This window comes from Uranotaenia lowii, chromosome 2, assembly GCF_029784155.1.
Source record: "Uranotaenia lowii strain MFRU-FL chromosome 2, ASM2978415v1, whole genome shotgun sequence".
NCBI classification, from domain to species: Eukaryota; Metazoa; Arthropoda; class Insecta; order Diptera; family Culicidae; genus Uranotaenia; species Uranotaenia lowii.
In genome coordinates this window covers 136615481-136639765 of record NC_073692.1, presented here as the reverse complement: position 1 = coordinate 136639765, position 24285 = coordinate 136615481, and the positions used below count along the sequence as shown (strand labels likewise).

The window sequence follows — 24285 nt, the reverse complement described above, 5'->3', positions numbered from 1 at the left end:
TTTCTTCTGTGGTTCTTGTGCCATTTCCGCTGAACAACTTCGTCGAAGATCATAATTTCGTATTTAATTAGGCGGAAAAAATATAAGCTGTTGAAATAGAGAGTGTTTTTTGGCATTGAAAAACAATCAGTTCAATTGACATCATTACTCGTGTCTTACGAAGTATTGCTAGTCATGCAATACCTCGATAGGCACCAGCAGTGATATCAATTGAATTGATTGTTCTTCAATGCCAAAAGTCATACTTCTGTTAAACCGCTTATAACTTTTTTTGTCCAATAAGAGTTTATAAAGCTGACTCGGAAGCTCTTGACGAATCGAAGCATGATTTCTTCTTTGACAGTTTGAGATCTGATCTGTCCTCGTAATGGCTGGAGGTTAAAGAACCCATAATTTTCCTGAATCCTGAACTCTTCTCTTACTACTAAAGATCCAACCTCTCTTCGTAATGACTCGAGGTTAACACGCATACTTCGAGGTTTGTCACTTTAGCCCTTCGTGTTTCGCTTGCAAGCGTCTTATCCTGAACTCGACTTTGAGACGCCGTATTTTGTAGACCACCGACCACAGACTTTTTTTTTTGCGTCAGACGAATGAACTTCTTCGGGACCCGTTTGTGAACCTGGATTTTGGGAAGCAAAACATTGGTTTCTGATCTCGCATTTAGAAGGGGAAAAAAGGACTTTCCGAGAATTCGCGATAGAGGATTGAATTATTCAACTTCGCGATTCGACAAAGTCGGATCGAGTAGTTCCAGTCAGGGAGTTAAACTAATCCACTAAGTTTTGATCCGGTAATTTGCAAACTTTTGATCTTCCTTAGTGTCGGATTCGTCGATTGGTTCTTCCGGACAATAGCAATTCGGTATCGAATTTTGAATACGGCGAATGCGCCAAGACCTTTGTTTTGAGAAAAACGCATTCCAAGTTTCAGAAAATAAAATCAATTTCCTATTTAGCTGCGTACAATTATTTTCCTAAATAAGTCGCTAAGACGCTTTCAAATTGATTTAATTTCATCACCCGATCGATCAATATAGCTTTTCGGTACTTATTACTTCAAAAAATTAATAAATATAACTGTGGGCCCTTTTACCACAGACTGGTGCTCTCATTTTGTTCATTCGCCAAATTGGAGCGCCCTTTTGAATTGCAGAATGACTGTTCGCCTTTTGGATCACTCATTAAATAAGCAATATTCAAGCAAATTTCGGCTTGAAAGCGGGTCCAAATGATCACATTAACACATTAGCACATTCAACGATCTTATAAATGCTGATTTGTGCTTCTCCTCGTCCTGCGAAAACAAATTTCAAAAACTTCAATGCCCTTTTTCCATCTCGAAATAACTATTGGCCCTTTTGTTCGCGACGAAATTTTGAGGGGAAATGGACGAATGAACTGTGGGATTACACACTCATAAAAAAAAGCTATTCGCCTTATTTTAAAAATTAAATTTAACTTCACTAAAATAAGAAAAATTAAAAGGAGATCATATTTTCGGATGTAAAATAAAGAGTTTAACGCATTTATGTGATTATCTGGATTTGTTTACAGTTGGCGCATTCGCCGTATTCAAAATTCGATACCGAATTGGTTTTATGCACTCGCGTCCGTTCACGTCAAAATTCGTTAATCGACTCCTTTTTCATCTCTCTCTTTCCTAACCGTTTCTACAAAAGCCTTTTACACGCTCATAAATGAACATTCAATCGAATGTGTTTATTGATCAAAATCTTTAACCATTACTTTGAGCTATTCAATTTATCCACGATTCATCTGTATCCTACACTTAGGAGTGCCTTTAATTAATTATATCTTTCGATTAGTCTAGGCCTAGACAGGGTAGAATAGCGTAGTGCAGTGGCAATACATTCTAAGAGGTGTAATCATCTTAAAAGGTATGCTGTGGAGATGATCTTGATTTGAGCGTCGTGTAAAACACCGTCCGTTTTCCTGGCAGATTTCGCGAACAATCCACTGCAGCATCGGAAGATTTCTCTTGCAAACGCAGTGATACCGCCTTGAGAACCACAGCGCGCCGCGGTCTTCTCGTGAACACGAGAACCGCGGTCATTACGTTATCGTCTTCTTCAACTGGCAGCAGACAACGACGGCTAGCTAGAGTACATCTCCTCTAGCTGCACCGATCAAAAGGTTTTTGCCAAATCACCGCAGCACAACTACCACCGTATGCCCGTCAAATAGCTTGGAAAGCCAAGAGAGAGTTCACCGCAGAACAGCAAAAATGATGGGTTGCAGGTAGACCCAAGACCCCACGAAAGATTTACCGAAAACGTGAGTACACGGAGTCTTGTAAGACGGCTTAAATAAAACCCTGGTAGTTTATCTTCGTGCCAAACAACAACTACCTAACTCCCATTTGCACGAATTTCTGCAGGGTTTCGTCTCGTCTCCGGAACGACCTCAAAATAGGTCGAAGTACGAATCCCTTTTCAGAGACCACATCCTGTTCTTTCCTAAAATAGAAAATCAAAAGGTACTCGCGACCGAGTCTCATCAGCTGGGCAAATTAAGACAGGATAGGTGGCCTTCCATCCGGAAGCGACGCTTAAGCCAACCGCTTGAAAACATACGTGTGTTGGGCTTCTAGTTATAACCTCGGCAAATCAATACAGCAGACGAGCTTGTGTTTATGAATCCTGGGGATACGGCCTGGATAAGCCGTGTAACCTGCTGAGACATTTGAACCTGCGATTTGAGCGGATACTCGAAAACGTTGGCATGGGCTGACTCCATCGTTGAGAATCATATGAGTAGAGAGAGTTTGATCGTGGGTTAGCTACAGTTGTGGATAGGATATCTCCGGGAAGCTTGGTTGATACCGCAGTACCTTTCAATTCGGTCAGCGCTTGAAATTTACTCTCTGCTCCTCATTCTGGAGCTCCTTGTTATCGCGCTAAGCCGCTTTACCTAAAGACACATGAAACAGAAAATAGAAATAAACAAACGAGTTTGCTTCTTCTTGTTGATGTTGAAAAGAAACCTAACCAACTGGGTTTCTCTCTTGAGCTTCTCCCTTGTCTCATCATCGCTCACCAATTTGCTAAATGCCTGACGTCTGAGCAAAGCTGGAATAGTGTTTGCCAACCATGCCGGGAAGTATGGGAGTAGTGCCGTTTCCACCGGCCGAAGCTGTGGGGAAGAAACATGAGCTTCTAAACGGTAGATCTCGTAACAAAGGGGGGTTTTCACTGTTAAAGGATACCCTCGGCGTAGAAAGACTCCCAACGCCAAGTAAGTGAATGCTAGCGTGATAATGTCCCAGTGTGCAGTACCAGGCGTGATTCCAGCAGACGATGGGTAAAGGAACGGACCTCGAGTTATTGCCATTAATGGTCGGACCTAGAGTCGTTAGAAAAGAGGTCTAGCTTCTAGTCGTCAAGAGGAGAAGTATGAGGTGGAGCGTGCAGCGCCAGTATGGTAACTTTAACTACAAAGAAAATGTTTGGATTATTGCATTATTGCAATTGGATCAAGTTGAAAGGTTTCAGGTGGACTTAAGTGCGTATGTGGTAGAATGGGTATATAAGTTAAGTTGAGCCGTTTATAAACCTCCAAGAGGAATAAAGTAAGTCGAAAATGGCTGACCATGGACTGAAACTATTTTTCCATGTTGAGAAACTACATTTCTAGTATGATTAATAGAGAATGTTCTGGCCAAGGCAGGATGTTGACTTCGTTGTAGAGCGTCAATGCCACGGCCGCACTCATACGGATGATGTCGAACTCCTCGGCAATTTGTAGTAGCAAGAGGAGAATACGAAATGATCACGACAATCTTGCGGTACGGAGCGACTGCCTAGAGGCAGGCCCTGGGAAGACAGTGTAACCTGCACAGTGGCTCATGAACATGCGGGTTATCAGTGGATACCGGACTATCTCGTCACAAGCTGCCTGCGTAGTGGCGGGCGGCATGCCCAACTCGGTTTGCTAGAGGAGGATGTATATTGTTACGACAATAAAGACACGCCCAATGTACTAGATCTCGCCAATGAGGATTCGATGTTCAACTGGCAGCAGCTGAGGGATGCCTCAGCGAGAGAAAGTGGAGCCAGCGTCAGATCCCGCACATCGGGAGCTTGGACATGTGGCTACTAAGAGGAAACACCCGAAAACGTGGTGTTTGCCTGTCCGAGGATTGCGGCGGTACGTTCCAACATATTTACGGTCTGTGGGTCCGACACGAAGACAGTAGACAACGTGGTGCAGAGCATGTGTACGGGCTTCAAAACTTGGCATGCGGTCAGCGTTGGGCTCAACCGGATCACAACTACCCTGCAGAGGAGCTGGAGTCAACGGCAGTCCGTGAACGGTGTAGGATGACTTCATCAGCACAGCCGTGGGCCAAAAGTTCTAGGGTTGCCAGCCAGAGGGATCCAAGAAGACCGGACTACGGTCGAAGTAGACTGACCCCATCGATGGAGGGCTGTCAAGTAGTGTGCGTCCGACCCCGCGGTTTGAAGCTACCTCTTTTTCGCAGCGGATGCCGTGAGATAGCCGCTTTCGTGCAGCATTCTACACCTTCGAGGAGTATTCGAGTAGTTCAGTTCCCAACGACCGAATCTGCGGGAATAAGACTTTACCTTCTGTGCAGTGGAAATCGTTGGGAAAAGGTTATTCCACGATCGGGGAATACCCACGGCTGAAGTGGCTCTCGGCGCCGGGTGCAGTCTTCGGCGGGAATCATCCGAATAGTTGCGTTAAGCCCCACGCGTGTTGGGGCAAACCTCGAGTTCTGGAAATGAGAGGTCGGGCTTCGAGTTGTTAGAGGAGAGGAGAGGTCAGGCCTCGGCCCTTCAGAAGGATAGGTTTGCGTGATCAACGTCTTTACAATAAGAGGTCGGGTCTCGAGTCGCAAGAGAAGCGATCAGGCGTTTTATCAACAAGAGGAGGGGTACCACTTACCTCGAGTCATTACGAGGAGACCTCAAGGAAATGTCCTCGAGGAGACATCTTGAATACGTCGCAACCTCTATGGCTTTGAACTTGAACCAAGAACGTCCCTCGGTATGGATGCCCTCACTTAACGTGTAACTTTTGGTCCAAAGGCTGGAATTTCTCACTCTGGTCAATAAACGTTATTAAGAGACTACTTTTTGGTGTCGACTAAATTTAATGAATTAGTAAATAAGCTTGAAGGGTTGCCTGATCATCAAGGATGTGATTAACTTTATTTCTTTTTTTCATAGTCTTCTATTGGTAGGCTCTTCAATCAAGCAGAATTCAATTTGGAGAAGCTTTTTTAATATATTTGTTTCTCTAAAGGGTTTTAAACACTTTTTCAATTGAAAAATGAATTGACAATTTTGCTCAACTAGGGTTTTCAAGGTCTCCGATAAAATTTAAAATAAAAATTTATTGTAGTCCATTCGAAAAATATGCTTAAACTTGTTTTTTTTTTTATATTCCAGATATTCCCCTATCCATGTGGCGCCTGGTATCCAATCCGGTGTACATCGTGACCTGCCTGGGCGCCTGTATGGAGCTGATGATTGTTTCCGGATTTGTGGTGTTCCTTCCTAAGTATCTGGAAACGCAGTTCAGCTTGGGCAAAAGTCAGGCCAGCGTGTTTACCGGTTCGATTGCTATCCCTGGAGCTTGTATCGGCATTTTTACCGGTGGCTGTATCCTGAAACGGTTCCAGCTAAAGCCGAAGGGTGCCGTTCAGTTTGTGCTGGTATCCAATCTGATCTGTTTGTCCTGCTACGGGTTGTTGTTCTTCTTGGGATGTGAGAACCTGAAAATGGCTGGCACAACCATACCGTACTACAACAGCTCGCCGGCCCACGCTCAGGAACCGTTCCAGGTCAATTTGACGGCTGCTTGCAATTTTGGCTGCGAGTGCCACATGTACGATGTGGAGCCAGTTTGCGGTAATAACGGGCTGACCTATTTCAGCCCCTGTCACGCCGGTTGTACGGCGTTCTCTTCCAGTTCCAATTATACCAACTGTGCTTGTGAGTATCCTCTTTCGATTAACATTTTTTGGATTCATTTAAAAATTTGATTATTTTTTCATAACAGGCGTCCAAACCAACGTTACCAGCGTCTACACTGGGGCCGAGGGTGCCCAAGCACAGGCCCTCAATGCGCATGAAAACTTTGCCGAAGTAACCGTAGTTCCTGTGGCCACTGCCGGCGTCTGCAATAAACCCTGCAGGACGATCTACCCGTTTTTGATTCTGCTGTTCTTTATGACGTTCGTCGTTGCCTCCACGCAGATGCCCCTGTTGATGATAGTTTTAAGGTAAGCTTTTTTGTTTGCTGCACTGCAGTAACGGGTGTTGGAAAATATGTTAAAGCTTTGGCATTAGGAGAAGCTTTTATGGTCATTCCAAGTAAATTTTTGTTGATTATTCGAAATGTTTACTAAAGTTTTTCAAATATTTGTCATATTCGGCGGAATACTATAAGCATTTTTTCCAGAAGTTTGTGATGAAATTTGTAACACTTTCTAGAATAGATTCCTTTTTTAAAGTTTGAAAAAATGTCCAATTCCGTTGTATAAACCAAGTATTTATACCATTAAATCACCCAAAATCAAAATTTGGCATATTTGAAATTTGAAAATCCAACTCAAGTATTCAACACAACTCTAGTTGACGAAATACAGATTATACTAGGTTTTTGGCATACAAATATCGACGTGGATAAGCATATTAGCTAAATATATCATATGTTTCCGGTTTAACAATTGCTCCCCGATTAAACTAATAGGATGGAATTTATGATACTAGTTTACAATTTACTGACAGGCCCCCTTTTTGAATGCAATTTACAAACTCCAACCTTCAACGGAAATTTGCCCTTTTCAGATCGGTTTCGGAGGAGGAGCGTTCCTTCGCGCTGGGCATGCAGTTTGTGATATTCCGGCTGTTCGGGTACATTCCAGCACCGATTGTGTTCGGCAACCTGATAGATTCGTCCTGTTTGCTGTGGAAATCGACCTGCGGTGAAAAAGGGGGTCGCTGTCTGGTGTACGACATTGAAAAGTTCCGCTACAAGTAAGTGACCAGGACGGGGACCGGAAGACGAAGAAGAAGAAGTTCCCATCCCACCTCAGCACGTGTGTGTTTAATAATAAATCATGCAATTTGCTCGCTTTTTCAGATATGTCGGTCTCTGTGCCAGCATAAAGATTATTGCCCTGGTGATATTCATTATCGATTGGTGGCTGGTCAGGCGAAGGAAGAATCTGGACAAGCTGAACCCGATGTCGGCGAACGATTTAGTAGGATCGATTATTAGTTTGGATAAACGTGAGTAACATAAATCCGGCCCCCTTTTCGAACGTTAATATTGCATGTGGGAAGGTTTATCGGTTGCCTACCATAATCATCTATACTGTATCAAATGCCTTTCACTATCATATTTTGTGTGTTTTTTCTATTGCAGTCTTCGAGGAGAAAGCCAACCTGGACGGCCAATCGATCCCCTTCAATGGCGAGTGTGTATCGGGTGACTCTATCGGGGATAACAACAGCAAACGGATTCTGATTGCCAGTCGCCACTTGCGGAACGATTCCAAATCGATCCAATTAGAGTACAGGTATGGTTATTATTTCAAAGTCACATATTGCGTAATTATATCGAAAATTGTGCTTTCATGAATTGGACGATGAATTTCAAAAATAGATTCAGAATTTGAAAATTAAAATTAGAGAACGAGTGAAAACGGTTAACAAACCTCAAATATGAAGGATCTAAATGTACCAAAACATAATTGTTCAGCATGCAAATTTAACAGCCATCAAGCTCTATTCTAAAAGAATTGTCAACACTTGTTATGCATAACAAGACGCACATCCTTTCACATGGTAGAGATCAAGCATCATACCAATAGCACTTGTGGGATGATTCCTGACGAAAAAAGCATCTAATAAAGGACGAACACAAAATAATTGCGACACCGAAAATGTCATGCCAATTTTCTAATAATGTTTAGAATCAATGCAAAATTTTAGGGTAGCTTTATACACATAGATACATACTTAAAAAATAAAAAGAATTTCTCATTTTCGCTTGATGCCCTCCATCAAAGTCTTTACAGTGTCATCCGGTATCAGTTTCTCATTTTTTGCCATTTTCTTCACATGTCCTTCTCATCATTGACTGTCTTCTTGCTCTTCCGAAGTTCCCGCTTTATTATTGTCCAGTACTGCTTCACCGGGCGAAGCTACGGATAGTTTGGCAAGTTCATGTCCTTTGGAACAAAATGGACAGAATTGGCCTCATACCACTCCACTACACTTCTAGAATAGTAACATGATGCCAAATCGGGCCAAAATTGCGGAGCTTCGTCGTGCTGCTGCAAGAACGGCAAAAGGCGCTTCTCGAGGCACTTAGATTTGTAGATCTCGCCATTTACTGTGCCCTTTGTCACGAAAGGCTCACTCCTCAGTCCGCAAGAGCAGATGGCCTGCCAAACGAGATATTTTGAGGCGAACTTCGACATTTTCTTCTTCTTAAATTTGTCGTCCACGTCGAACTATCTCTTGCCGGTGAAAAACTCCAACCTCGGAATTTGCCTTAAATCGGCTTTTATATACGTTTCGTCGTCCGTCACACAGCAGCCATATTTTGTCAGCATTTTTTCGTAGAGCTTCTGTACAACTGCGTCAATCCCTAGAGATAACCCACGCTCCGTTACACTTGGCTGACGTTCCGACGCGCGACTCACCCGGAAGACGACCGAGTTTTAGCCGTCGATTGTTGCCGCTCATCGCGGTTTGGGAAGTTCTGTACCTTGTATGTTTGTAGTCCAGCTCTCTTCTTTGCATTCTGGACGTAGCTCTGCGACATGCTGATCTTTTTTTAGTCAAATCACGGCTTGAGACGTTGGGACTTCTTTAATCATCCGCTTCACCTTTCCCTCCGTCTTTTTAATCTCCGGTCCTGGATTTCTTCCAGCTCCTTTGCCGTGGTCCAACGTTAACCGCTCCTGTAACCGCTTCAACAATCTGGAGACGGTTTAATCACTGATCATGTTTAATGGTGAATGTTCAACATTTCTCCCAACTACCAGTGCGACAGTTCAGGAAGTTCCAAGTGTTTGGAAAGAATTTGTTCTCTCAACTCGCGTTGATGCACCTCAATTTTCGTTGAATCGAAAAACACGACTTTAAGTTTGACAGCATGTAAATAATACACATCAATGAGAAAGTGTGCAAAATGTGGTTGTTTTTTACTTAATGGTAAAAATGTTATACCCTGTTGAATGTATCGCAATAATTTCGTGATCGCCCTTTATTATCACAGATTAGGCTGAATGGGTTCAACGCTCAAATCTCGACTAATGTAGGAACGTTATGTAGATGTGATTTCAAAAGAGTTTAGTGGTTGGGGCTCAAGATGATTGTTATCTGCTTACTTATCAACGGTGAAGCTGACAGTGCGCAGAGATAGTGTTGTACATAAGAAATCTTCAATTTGAATGATTTGACATCAGGCTTTTGACTTTGCTGGCTTAAAATTCTAAGCTATACGCAGCTAGCATTTCACTAATGCTAAAACCGCCAACCTTCATCATACTACATCATCGACCGGGATTCCTTCTCATGAACATTGGCTTAGAAGACAAGTGTGCTATCCTCTAGGTCACGATCTGCTGGCATGGAGAGGATCGTCAACGATGTTTCCTTCGTGTCTTAATTGGATTTGTGAAAATAAGCATGATTTTTTCCTAAAAGATTAGTGACTTCAAATCTGACAGTTTTCGCATCATGATGTTTATCCAAAATCGACGGCGACAACAAATTTATGCAATATATTTATACCACAGAGAATTTATACTGACACTACTACCGCGTTTGATTCAGTGAATCACGAAATTTTACTCAAAAAGCTACAACGTTTAGGATTTTCCGAAAGTCCATACACACAGGATCAGGAGCTACCAAACAAACCGTGCGTCGTTTAAATAGTTGTCAAAATTGGCTCCGCTGAATCAACCGACTTGATTCCAACTTCAGGGGTACCACAAAACAGTAATGTGGGCCCATTACTATTTACGCTATTCTGCAATGATATAAACATGCTTCTCGTTGAATGTGGAATACTCCTGTATGCGGATGATCTGGAAATATTTCACCCAGCATTGGTGTCAATTATGTAGCGGCCCACCACACTCCCCCACACCAAAAAGCTCGTATGAGCCCCCTGGTAATGGACGCTACTGTTCTCAGCACGTCTGGCAGCAAACGAAAAGAGAATAAAAATACAATACGCGAGCAAATTTTACTCATGCTGAGAACTCAAAATTTTAATTAATTGCGAGGAAATGTGACGAATACTATTTAAACTAATTTACACTATAAATCTCAATGGAAAAAAAAGATTTCCTTTGAAGAGATTCATGTTTGAGACAAACAAAATTTAAACAAAATAGATTATACTAGAAGTTACAAGATATTTTACATTTTAAAATTAAGGTTACACTAAATTTTAGCTACATAATTAAAAATATCATAAAAGCTTGCTTTGTTCGATTTATTTAACGACTAATTTTTTCCTTAAATATTTGAAGCAGTTTGTTTTTGAATATGGATCTACTATTTATTTCTTTAAGATCATTGGGTAAGATGTTATATTTGGTTGGTCCGATGAAAGAAATTCGTTTCTGCCCTAAAGTTGTAAACGACCGACAGGGTTGTAGATAATTAAAAAAACGGGTATTATGTGTTCTTATAGCTGTTGTAAAATTAATGTTCTGGATGGTATTTGATGAGTGTATGTTGTCAAAGACGTACATTATGGTTTGGAAATCGCAAAGATCAGCTATTGGTAAAATGTTATGAGAATTGGATGAATAAATAAGTTTTGTTGAGTATAGCATAGGGAGGTTGTAAATATTCTTTAAACATCTGTTTTGCAATGATTGAAGCTTTTGTAGATGTGATTGAGACGCTCGACCCCAGACTGAGATAAGATAATGTAAGACTGAGTGGATGAAAGCATAATAGAATTTCAATAAGACATGTTTAGGCACAAAATTTCGTAACCTCCAAAGAACACCACAAAGCGGGGAAATTCGTTTTTCAAGATTTCGTATGTGACAATTCCACGAGAGAGTATTATCCAGATGAATACCTAAGTATTTGAAGGTTTTTACTTCTTCTATAACAAACTGGTTCATATTTGGATCTCTATGTGTTGTTAAAACTTTCCTGGACGAGCGAAATATCATATATTTGGTTTTTGTGTAGTTTAAAGATAGTAAGTTGCTGTTGAAATATACAGATAGTAATTGTAAGTCATGTTCCAGGTTATCAATTATAGTATTCGGAGATTTCCCTGTATAGAATAGTGCTGTGTCATCAGCGAATAGCCTTGCTGTACCAATAAGTGGGAGTTTACATAAATCATTTATATACAAAAGAAAGAGCAGAGGCCCTATATTGCTGCCTTGTGGAACGCCTACGCTAATGTTTCTTATATCACTCTCAGTTCCTTGCATTACTACATATTGCTTCCTATCCGAAAGATAACTCCGAATTAAATCATTTGCAATTCCCCTGATACCATATTTGTTTAGTTTTTCCAGAAGAATGCCGTGATTGAGCGTATCAAATGCTTTCTTTAAGTCCAGGAATAAAGCACCAACTATATTTTTGGAATCGATGTCCTTAATTATGGAATCCACGAGTTCAGAGATTGCGATAAGAGTGTTTGATCCTGCTCTGAATCCATATTGCATACTGTACAGAACATGGTTGCAATTAAGAAAATTTATTATTCTATTTACCAGTAGTTTTTCAAAGACTTTACTAAAAACGCTGAGACTTGAAATTGGTCTATAGTTATTAACATCTTCTGGATCACCCGATTTGAATATAGGAGTCACTCTTGCAATTTTAAGGCAATCTGGGTACGTTCCAGATTCAATTATTAAATTGAAAAACTTTTTCAAAATGTGAGAAAATATAGTACTATTATTTTTTAACACACTTACGGGAAAACTGTCGGGCCCACAGCTTTTTTTGTTTTTAAGGGTAATAATGACAGAATTGACTTCGGTTTCATCAGTAGGTTGCAGAAAAATTGAGTTGTGGATTTCATTAATATTGGACAAAACATCATATTCAGTTTCAATGGGTATTTCCTTTGCAAGATCTGATCCAATCGATGAGAAATATTTGTTAAACTTATCACCAACACGTTTTTGACCTGTAATGAGTTCTTCGCCATCTGTAAGAGTGATCGGTGAAGATGTTTTAGATTTCCCTAAAAGTTGATTTATATTTTTCCAGAGTTTAGAGTGGGTAGTATCATTCAGTAATCGTTCATAATACAGCCTTTTACACGTTTTCTTTTTATTACAAAGTTTTTTGTTTATGTGTTTAAGCATTTCTTTAAGGTTATCATCATTAGGATGATTTTTTACTCGTTTCAAATAATTATCTTTTAATTTTATTAGAGCCCATAGGTCATACGACATCCAAGGACAGTATCTACGCTTCAGGTTTATTTGTTTAGAAACTGTTTTTTGTACACTGCTTCAATGTGAATTTATTGTTTATCAATGCCAAAAGACATACAGCTGTTAAACAGCTAATAACTTTTTTGTCTAATAAGATACGAAGTTAAGGTCATTGACAAAGTGTTCAGCGGAAAATTTCCTTGAGAGATTTTATAAATTGGCACAAAAACTATTAGCAGGATTGGTTCCACAGAAGAAACAAAAATAATGTTGATTTTTCAGTACAAAATATTCAATTTTCCCATACAAACCAAAAAGTTCAAATTTACTCATGTAAACTTTACTTAAAAATTCTGCCAAGAATAATGAATAAGTTTTGAACCAAAACCACAAACGAAGCTTTTTAGACCCCAGGGTTTGAGAAATTCAAAAATGACCCCAAATCGACTCAGTCTACTGTTCATGGCTTCTTTCTCGCTGTAATATCTATGCTTCAGAAAGAGCTCTGAGAAATCGACTGGCTTTCACTAGAATCGAGAAGTACTCGGTATGGTAGTAACGACCCTTCACGTTCCGCAAAAATAAGCTTTCTATGTTTTTATACGCTTTTTGGCTTCAATGTATGTACAACAGGGTGTTCGGATCCAAAAGTGGTCAAACTAAATTGCGTGTAAATCGATTATTTGTTTATTAAAAAAATCAAAGTATCTTTCTTTTTGAATTTGAATCTGAATAAAAGACGGAAAAAATACTTACTCAGTTAAGATTCCGGTCGACCTATTCCAAATTGGCGAGACTTTCGTTTGACGCCTGCCATCAGATTTTGTACATTCACCTTATCCACTTTCTTCGGCACAGATCGCCGGTTTGCTTTGAACTGCTTCTCGCTGCTTATAGTTTTTTGGGGCTTTTTACGGTTTTGCTCAACTATCGTCCAATATTTTTCGATTGGGAGAAGTTCTGGTGTGTTGGGAGGGTTGGGGGTGGTAATTTAGCCTAATGGCGAACGTCCCAGCCAGAGGTCCAGGGATCGAAACACGCCACCCTAAAATCTAGGTTAAGGAAATTTTGTAAGTCCACGGACGTTAAAATGAACACTAATACCACGGAATGTAACGATGTAACGAAAATTGTAAACTCTACTGATCATACAGTCTCAGCACTGATCACACTGACATGACACTTAGAACAAAATTTCGTTCAAATTTTGTCTAAAAGCCTCCTACCGTCGACATTGCGCGGCAGCAATTTGAGCATAAATTTTTTGACTTAATAGCATGGACTCCAATCTGTTCAATCCGTTCGAGTAGTCTGAACTGATCGATATTTATCAAATGTCTGGTTTAATTTTCCAGCCTGGCTACAATATCCATCGAAGCGTCTCTGTAATCGACATTGCTCGTTAATTTTTCGAGCAGCCAAAAATCGAAATCGAGTGTCCAGTCACTCTATGGCTTTTTTCATAATGGCAGGATGCCAAATCCGCACAAAAAAGCACAAATAAGTCATTTTTCTTCAGGAAAGGCAGCAAACGCTTTTGAAGACACTTTTTCACGTGAATTTCCTAGTTGACGAGATATTTCTTGGCAAACTGTGATAGTTTAATATGCTTGAAAATGTCTGCCGCCTTTCTCCTTCCGGTTGCTTTATAAAAATCTTATCCCGGAAGCTAACTGAAGTCTGCCTTGCCGTGGGTTTCGTCTTCCATTACCAAGCAATCAAACTTTGTCAACAATGTCGTATATAGCTTAAAAACGATCCGAACTATCGACTCATAAGAAGTTAGTGACTGCTTATCGCAATGAAAAGCAAAATCTTATGGAAAAAACGAGATCTTCCGTAAGATTTTGCTTTTCATTGCGATAAGCAGTCACTAACTTCTTATAAGTCGATAGTCCGGATCGTTTTTAAGCTTCATGCAGGGTTGTACACGGTATTCCCAACTTAATGGAGACATCTCGAACGGAGAGATTGGAGTTTAGCTTGAAAGTGCTAGCCACTCTTCTGTTCGTCACTGCAGCTCCCGGATTTCGATTTCCCCCAAATCGCGTTTTCCTAGTTGTCCAAATACGTTCCCCGAACACTATCATTACTTTGGTGAGGGATGATTTCGCCATATTCAATGATTTTGCTATTTCTGCGTGCGTGTAGTTTGGATTTTCACGACGCTGATACAAAATTCTGATTTGTTGCTTCTCGTGCTTGGACGCCAATTTAAAAATCCGAATAGAACCATCATTGTATGCACACACACCTACAAAATGAGGGGTGCTCAGTTTTTTTTTTATATGAATGATCAGAAAAAATACGGCGAATTTAAGTTGACCAATTTTTTATCCGAACACTCTTTAGATTTTATCTAAATTTGCAATCGATGTTTTGAAAAACTGCATGCGTTTTAGGTTTACGCTTGTGTCATATATAAACCAAAGTCAAAGACAGTAAGTAATGACGACTGGCTCAGATGGCTGTACAAAATCTGATGGCAGGCGTCAAACGAAAGTCTCGCCAATTTGGACTAGGTCGACCGGAATCACGGTAACACTATCAGCGGCCCTTGTGGCCAGAGTCAGAGACCCTAGCGGGCAAGTTAGCAACCTGAATGGCCATAGTCGGAAGTCCAAAAGGGACCAGTTTGTGTCGAAATATCATGATAATTGTAAAATAGTTAATTCATCGAAGGAAGAAAGATCTGATTCTATCGATCCATGCCTTCAGGGGCGATCCTGAACATCGCCTTTTCAGAAGAGAAAGCACCTATTTATAATGGATTTCCAGATGACTTCAGTGAGCTGAGCTGCTTTTTCTTCTGTTTTCCAGACCAGATCATTTGAAATTTACATACCAATAAATGTCAAATATTTAGACAGGCTGTTGTACCGGCAGTATGTATAAATAAGAAAACATAAAGAAAAGAAAACCGAAAAATCGTATGGGCTCACTTCCTCATAAGCACAATCTGGGCAGCGCTTGCAAAAAGCAAAAAGCAATTGAGCGTATGAAGTTGCTCCAAACGGGGACTGAACCGAGTAGGCTTCGAAACATCTGCCGAAAATAGCTGCTCGGCCTCGGATGAGTCCCTGGATGAATGGATTCTTCACCAAAATTCGGAAATTATCACATTGGTTAAACGTTCTCAACTCTAGATTAACAGATCTATTGTAAGGGTTCAACCACGTTAAACGATGTCTGCTTATCCCTATTCTCATAGTAAAAAACTTCCTGAAATGGTCCATTACAGCCCGGAATGGATGATATGTTAGCATAGCACCATCTTACTTTCCTTTGGCGGATTGGAAAGCTGGCATGCTTTCTCTTCATTTGAATTTTTACAGTATTGATATCATGATTATCTTTGATTTGTGTTTTTGCTCTTACTACTTACTCTCAGTACACCATTTCTGTGGATGGTAGGCACGTTTACTAGAAGGGTAAATCCTTTGTTGTATCGATAAATCTGACGAATCTGCAGGTACTAGGGTAACGGACCTATTTTGGACCGTTTTGGGAAGTGGCTATGATATTTTCTGGAATAAAAAAGCATCTGTTACAATTTTTGACTGCTTTATCCGTTCATCACGAAGATCAAGGCTTTTTCTATCGAAAAATATCGTCGTTTGTTGCAATGTAACAAGATTTAAGCCTAAAAACACGTTTCTTCAATCATTACTATGGTCAGTATTTTGGACCACCAGGTTTCTATTTTGGACCACCCTTTGGACCTATTTTGGACCACCCTTAAAATAAATAAGTTTTTTTCTAAATTTTGCGACAGCGATTGATGCGCATTATTCAGATAACTTGTAAAATTCCTCTGATATATAGTGTTTCCAAATGTTATGAAAATTCTAACAGCACACAAATTTGTTCTGCAGTGTTCAATACTGGCCAGTTGGCTTATCTTTAGGCTCAATTTTCAGAACGCAAATCTCCTTCAGGTGACCCAATGATAAGTTGAGAATGTCTGACATCATGAACTTCGCGACATCAATTGATCCATTTTGACTTCCAAAACCTCAGTGGATTTGGTTTGGCTTCAGTTCTGTAGATAAATTCAAAAAGATAAAAATGTGCGAGATTTAAGCTATCTTTTAGCCATCTAAAACCCAGATTTTTTTCAGAAAAATTCAGTTTTAAGTTTGATACTAACTTTGTTCTAGGATAAAATTTATCGTTGGAGTAATTTTCCAACAGTTTTTTTAAATTGCATAACCCCAGGGGCTGAAAAACCAGATTTTTAGTACTTTATCGCTTGTAAAATTTACACATTTCAACCACCTTTTCCCAAGTTTTGAAATATATAAAGCTATAATTCAATATATATTATTGGATAAAATTTCAACTGTTACAAAAATTAACCCTTTAATGCATAGTGTTGTTTTAAAACAACACTAATCAAAATCCAAATATCTCGAAAACTTGTGAATATTTCTGAGTGATGTATTCACAAAAAATATTCTACAGATTAAAAGAAATTAGCTCATAGTATTTTGATAACGATGTTCTAATGTATGTGTGAGATATCAAACAAAGTATGCGGAAAAATTGCAAAAATCAAATTTATTTATTTTTTTGAAAAAAGTAGTTTTTGGAAAATCGCAGTTATTTCTTCAGATTCGCAAAATCTAACAATTTTTTTAATCTCAATCAATCACACCAATTAACCAGGTTTTGAAGAAATTGGCAAAATCGTATCGAAATGAACTAAGAATTTCAAAAAATATTTTTCAACTTTGATGCGCCATAACTTTTACAATACTCAAAATAACGACTTCAAACCTGTTGAGTTTTGTTATTCGAATTAAAATGTTATAATTTCACTGAATCAATAGCTGAAATTCTCATTTTAAAAAAGTCATGCATTAAAGGGTTAAACTCGTTGCATATTAGCCGATTTGTTGTCGTTTTTTTTCCAAACCCCTCCTTTAGACGGGTTTTATATTTCGTTTCTTCTACCTACCCAAATTTTTTTCCTCGAAAATCACTCCTGGATGCACTCATTTTACTGGCAATCCTAAATGGTTGAAACTTTTAAACCAAACTTTCAATAATTTACCATGAAGCAAAACAATGACTTAATAAAAAATTGGTGCAAGTCCAAGTTTTCATGTTTTGAGTCTTCTTTAAGCTGTAGCTTTTAACAACTGCTTATCAAACAGTTGCCATTGATGTAGATAGTTTGATTAACGTGATTCAAAGTATAGTGCACAAACAGTAAGATAAAACTATGATTGGCTTGGTTTTATGCCGATTAAAGTGAACCTCGTCTAATGGTGAGTTTGGGCTTTGGCGAGTTGATTAAATAAAATCATGCTTAAATTCCAAATTTTATTCATAATGTTAATGAGTGATTGAAATAGTGTGCATAATTCTTTCAAATCGTCGTACAATGTCTTATTACGTTCATGAACATTTAACAGCAAGCATAGTTTTCACGTGTTTTATCATAGCTGTGAACATGTTTGTATTTGTAAAATTCATCACAGTTATGCAGCAAATCTCTTGAAAGTCGACTCCAATAATGGCACGTCCTCCTGAAATGGCCCTGATTCGGTCAAACAGTGAAAAATCAAAACTTTATTTTCAATTTTCTCTCCGTTAACAGCTTACTTAAATAAAACTTTAGATGTGATTAGAGTGATAAGAAGTAGCTTTAACTACATTTGTTCAAAATTTTTAGGAATCACATGATTTATGCGAGAAATATTGGCAAAAAGCTACAAGGTGGTCCAAAATATGTACCCAGTCCAAAATAAGTCCGTTACCCTAGTTAGATATGTTTTGGTCTAAAGGTCAAAAGGGCTCTTTGGTGACTAAGTTTATCATTCACTGGCTTACCTGATGTCTAGCGGTATTCTCTTGAATACAAATCTAGGCCTGTTTTCGTTGTCAAATGTTCGAGTTGGATGCTAGGTATGTTATTTTGAAAATTGAATAAGGTTTAAGCAAATTACCTTACTCTGAACTCGATCGGATTTCGTTCATCGTCTATCCTGGCGTTGATGTCTTTCATTGTTGGGAATCAAGTGGTTTCAGTTGCAGAGCCGTGCTTTCGTGTAGCGCTGTCGTCGTTTTGAAAACTTTTTTTTTATGCAAAAACCCTACACCTAAAAATGCGATAGAACAAATCATTATAAAAGTTTAAATTCACCAGCGAAAAATTTTTGAAACTTCGATCGAAGAGAAACAATTTCGTAAAATTCATTATATTGTTTTCAAATCATCTAAATTGGTTCTATATATAGAAATCATCAACAAGGCGAGCTCTTGCTGCAATTTCTATAAAATATTTTACAAGATTATAAATATCAATTGATGTTCTCTTTTTTTTAGGTACGACGATGCCCCTTCGCACTACCATCAACGCCCTGCTAGGAAACATTTCCGCAGCAATTCGTGCGACATCAAGATCCAGCGGTCCAATTCCGGAACTCATCGGGAAACGGACATCCACGATTGGAAACTGAAACGGTTCATGCGACACCACACCAGGAACAACTCCCGGGATCTGGACCAGGAGCAGCACTGCTGTCGACAGCAACAGCAACAGGCACAATCACAAAATGCAACCTCGCAGCTAGGCCGATGGATTGCACTGCACAACAACAACAGCGAGCAGTCTTCGTCGTCTAATATTAAGTATATCTTGAACCACTTGAAGAGCAATAACGAGGGTCATGGGAAGATCAATAACTATGGCGGGGGTTGTAGTGGAGCAGGGAGCACTTGTGGAGGACCCGCGAAGAAGAAAAGGCATACGAGAAACTACTCGTACGGGCAGGAGTTCTCTTTTTTACCGAATAACGTCATCATAAGGCTGGACAACGACATAGCCAACAAGTTCCTAGCGAATAATGGAGGAGGAATCGGGGGTAGCAGTTCAAGGAAGAGTTCGTTTTCTCACGATGTGGGATTGCTGAAAAACGTCGGCAAGTTGAACAATTGTTCGAACCAAGCAGGCGGAGGCAAACACACGAACGATTTGAACGAAGAACTAGAATCGAAATATGCCAAAGGGTCTTCCCATGGGTACGGACATTCGAGAAACAATTCCAAAGATCTGAATCTGCTGAATCTTCAGGTGCCGGAAGAGTCGAGCAGTGGCAGTGGGATTCTGGGAGGGATAAAAGCGTTGATTGAGGACTCCAATAGCATTCTGCGGCATCGGAGGACCAACTCCAAGGATCTGAAATACAGCGGCTATCAGCCCTGCGAACCCATAAGCAGCGCCAGTAGCTGCAGTGTAAGTAGTAGCAATATTAGAAAGCTCTCGGGAGGCGCACTGGACGATCACCACCGCGGGGTGCACCATCATTCGGGATCGCTAGGCATTCCGTCGCTTTCTTCGTCGTCTACCAGTGGTGCCAATCAGATGGAATCGTTGCAGCTTCTCCTGGACAAACCGACAAACCTGCTGGAGGAATCCGATGGCCCCAGTGGTGATGCCGATGCAGGTTCTTCGACCACCACTAACGTTTAGCCTTTTGCCGCCGCTGAATACGACCAGCATCAGCCCGAGCTTCGTATTCCGGTGCTTGCTTCGAAGATGCTGCCAAACAGTTGCCATAAAACCAAAAAAAAAACGAGAAATCTCACAAAATTCGACTGCGCATCTATTCCCGGGACTACCGGACTCACATTTGGAGCTTGTTTTTTCCACCACTCCTACTCAATGCATTCCTTCAGGATTTCAACTCACGTCACTTGTAAAAGAAGGTGTAACCTTTTGAAAGAACAAAAAAAAACTCGATTTTTACACAACTCTCACGAACACTAAATGGTTTCCCCGAACGCGAGCGTTTGAAGCTTTTGTCCCCTGGTTGGTTTTTTCTCAAATTCCAATAAGTTTAGAGTAGTTGCAAATAGTGTTACAAACCTCAACAAATCGAGACTGCATTTTGATAGGTTCCGTAGATTGTTACTAAAAGAAAAACGTTCAAGCTTGTATAGATGGGAGAGGAACTGTTTAAATTGAAACAATACCTTTTGACCTTAAACCTTTCATTTCCAGAGCAGCACTGATAGCTTCTTCATATGACCAGGCTTGTAAGTGGTCACCATCGTTTGAATTTTTCCGGAGACAACCACCACACATCGTTCGTGACAATCGTGGAGAGCGCAATCGTTTGATCGGAGAGCAAAAAAATGTCAAATGAAATTTTGATCTTTGTTGTGGTTAGTCGTTTGACTTTCATCCCTCTTGCGTAGATAATCGAGATAATCATTCCACATTGTTCGACCAACACATCCAAACATCACCCGGCGCTGCAGATTGGCGAATTTTTTTTTTCAACAAGAGGGAGTGAGTAGAAAAGATTGCATTTGCTTATTGAGTCTGTAAGTTCTGCTGCGTGAAAGAGATAGGCGATGTCGTAAACTGTCGGGAATTATGGTCGTTTGACCATCAAATTATCCCTCTCGTGTACCAAGACACGAAATTTCGTTCGACAATCACACAAAGAAGAATGAATGTCGTTTCGTTTGATGGTAGTCGACTGTTCGGCAAGTTTTCGGTCTCATTCGTTTGATGGCACGAGCAATGAAACTGATAAAAGTAGGCTGTGCGACTGTCAGAGAAAATGTCGATGGTTTACAAGTCTGCATATGACCGATCGTAGCGGTAAACCCGAAGCAATCAACCGTGTGCGCGCTCGGCTAAAACTCCGAGTCGTTGGGTGAGTGGTGTGGTGATAGAGAAACAACAGAGAGATCAATAGTGGGCAAAGAACAAATGCTAGAAATACATGGACTGTATCGATGGAAGATCCAGCAGTCGAACGCATACTATAGTCAATTTTGCCACGTTCACCATGGTGTAATTGACTAACGCGCCGTTGTACTGAAGCGGAAATTGCGGGTTCAAGTCCCGTCGGCAAGCGGTTGAATCCCTGAATTTACGGCTAACGTTCTTTCTTTCTTTGATATCTCATGCTTCTCTAATACTTTCCATCACCTTTGAACATGTGATAATTTCAGGTACGAAGATTTACCAAGACGAACTCAGAACATAAAGTTTGATTCTGATTTCTGTTCACTGATTTCTCGATTTTCGATTTCTGGTTTCTAATTTCTGACTTTTGATTTTTTTCATTCGAAATTTTTGATCTGGTTTGAAAATGTTCAATTTTTGTTTCATTTTCAAAAAGTTTTTAAAGTTTCAAAACATTTTCAATACACAGTTCTCTCCCTTAAAGTTTTCGTAAAAAACAACAATTCTCAACGTTTAATAATGAATAGTTTAAATTAGTTCACACCCCTGTTACTTTTGGACAAAACAATAAAATGTTCAACCAGTCAGTAGCATCCCCATGCATCATAAAACGTAAAGCTTAAAACAATGCAAATGAAGTTGACGAATAATCCATTAAAAAAACCTTCCAGCATTTTGAGACGAGTAAAGATTTATTACAAAAAAAAACGCGTTCGAATTACTTTAGATTACAATATGTAAGCGTCGTCGTTGCAAGGTGTGAGCGAAACAAAAAAAAATAGAGGATTCCGTTTGTGGAAAAAATTAACAGCAAAATCAAGCGGCGACATTTGCCTAATTTATTCGGTACATTGAAACTAACTAGCAACCCTGACTTGTGGCTGGCAAATTGCCAGTTTGTTAAATAAGCAAAACCTAAAAGAAAATGGACATAGTGATAAGCTCGGTTAAGAATAAACATATTTTTATACATGCCTATTACAGAGAAGCAAATGAAATAAGTAAAGGAAGAACAAACACAAAAAATAAAAACAAAATGTTAATTGACTAGTTGTTATGCCTTGAAGTAAAAAAGTAAAATGAATTAAATATGTTCTCCTGTTCCCATGTTTTTTTCACATGCAGGATCTGAAACTGGTGATGTGAAGAGTGTTGATAAAGAAAAATGAATTTAAAGAAATGCATTTCCAATAATGGTATTCGGTTTTTCGGTCCCGACAAGCGTATTGGCAACCCTGGTTGGATGTGAAAAGTTTAATGTTTCTTCGTCAAATGACAGACAGATTGGTGTGATGTGTCACACTTGACGTTTTTGGCAACACTGTCCACCCGAAGAGTTCCGAAGAGAAACGCAAAGTAAAACGAATCCGCTCATCGAGTAGGGAAAGCTCACGAAAAAAAAAACATAAACAAGAGTGTAAACTAGGTGCTGTGACATTAGATAGTAGAATTGATAGTAGACAAAAAAATAGCAGGCGAGGGAGTGAATTGTCAGGTTTGTGAAAGGAATGTGTTCAATGCATTGTTGGATTTTAGCATTTCGAAATAAAAAAAAATAGCAAAATAATTTAGCAAGTGTTGCCAGTAAGTAGGATTCTTTCTATATAGTAGTTTTATGATTCCTAACAGTCGAGTGTTCTTTCGTATAGGTCAGAGAGCGAGAAAGTTTAGAGAAAACTCTCCAACTTGCCAGAGAATGTTCGGAATCGGAGAAAGTAACCAGTTTTGTGTCATTTTGTTATTACATACATCAATCGTCAATATCTTTACTATGAAATATAGATTTATCAACCATGTACATCGTTCCCTGTAGCTGTGGCTTGTTTAGGAAATATATCTCGTAAGTAGATATCTGAACCCCGTTTCACATCGGCTTATTTTCCTTGAACTGCTACTGCAACAATTTAACGATGTAAGAATTCAATCATAGTATGCCAACTTAGTTCGTTACTAGGGTAATCGTAGAATGCGCTACAATTTTTAAGAAGAAAACTAACGACTAAATTATACCCCAGCCTTTAGAGATTATTTACCCATTTGGCAACACTGTACTTTAAAGTTTAAAACATACAAAAACTTAAACCACAAAAATTATTAATACAAAAAAAAATCTGAGGAGAGATTATTGAAGAAGATAAAAAAAAAGGAAAAAGAACGCAAACATATCGTGCAATATTATAGAAGGCAACTGGAAAAAAAAATCAAGATAATCGATGTCTGTACTTCAAAATCCATTTATTTATTTTGAACTCGACATGGTACAATTCATTCTAACAAATAAAAAGCAATGATCAAAGATTACAAAAAAAAATGGCAACCGAACAAAACAAAAACCAAGCAAAATATTTTCTCTAAATCTTTACCGAAAAAAAATAAACAAATAATAAGATTTTCCTCTTTCAAAAACCCTGAACTGCGAGCAAATTATTTAAACAAGTGAAGCAGAAACGAGCGCTATTTTATTGCACAACATCAATAAGAAGAAAGAATAAAAAAAAACTTTAATCTTATTCAAAATTTTAGGGAGTAAAATGGAGACAAAATTAAAACAGGAAAATATTTGTCAATTACCACTAACTAAGACTTTTCCGTGCTAATAATCAACCATTAGATTGATAATGGGACTGGACTGGCGAAGAAATCTGAGCAAATTAGAAAGCGGTTGAGAGTTTTACGCGATATCTTCGTTTGTATTTTCGTTTTCGTCACCTTAAAAACTAATCTAAAATCACTAGTGAAAAATTTCACTGTAGAGAGAATGTGCGGCAGATGAAATAGGAAGAAAAAACCTGCAGATGAACATGTAGACAATTGTTCGTGATTTTGTTTTGGTGTGAACAAATCGAAACGAAATGATGATTGCTGCAATTATTAGGTGCAAATAAAGTAATTCAATTTATATGAAACTACTGTGAAATTTTTCCTTCAAGAATCACAAAAGAAAGCCTCCCAAATTCCGAAAAGGTCCAACAGATACTCCAATGTTATTTTACGCAAATTTCGGAACAAATAAGCGGTTAATCAATTCTGAATTTTAAATCGGAATTCTGATTCTGAAATTGAAATTTTAATCTGAAATCTGAAATCTGAATCTGAAATCTGAATCTGAAATCTGAATCTGAAATCTGAATCTG

General features: G+C 39.2%; 1 protein-coding gene across 1 annotated transcript in view; it reads left to right on the top strand.

Moving 5' to 3' along the window:
• Nucleotides 1-24057, top strand: part of LOC129741292 (uncharacterized) — a 225054-nt gene extending 200997 nt beyond the window's left edge. Inside the window, exons 10-15 of the mRNA XM_055733018.1 lie at nucleotides 5435-5980; nucleotides 6048-6270; nucleotides 6839-7027; nucleotides 7134-7282; nucleotides 7419-7572; nucleotides 18775-24057. Of these exons, the coding sequence (XP_055588993.1) occupies nucleotides 5435-5980; nucleotides 6048-6270; nucleotides 6839-7027; nucleotides 7134-7282; nucleotides 7419-7572; nucleotides 18775-19921 (2408 nt within the window). The 3' untranslated portion in view covers nucleotides 19922-24057. The remainder of the gene's footprint in view (nucleotides 1-5434; nucleotides 5981-6047; nucleotides 6271-6838; nucleotides 7028-7133; nucleotides 7283-7418; nucleotides 7573-18774) is intronic.
• Nucleotides 24058-24285: the final 228 nt, after the last annotated feature.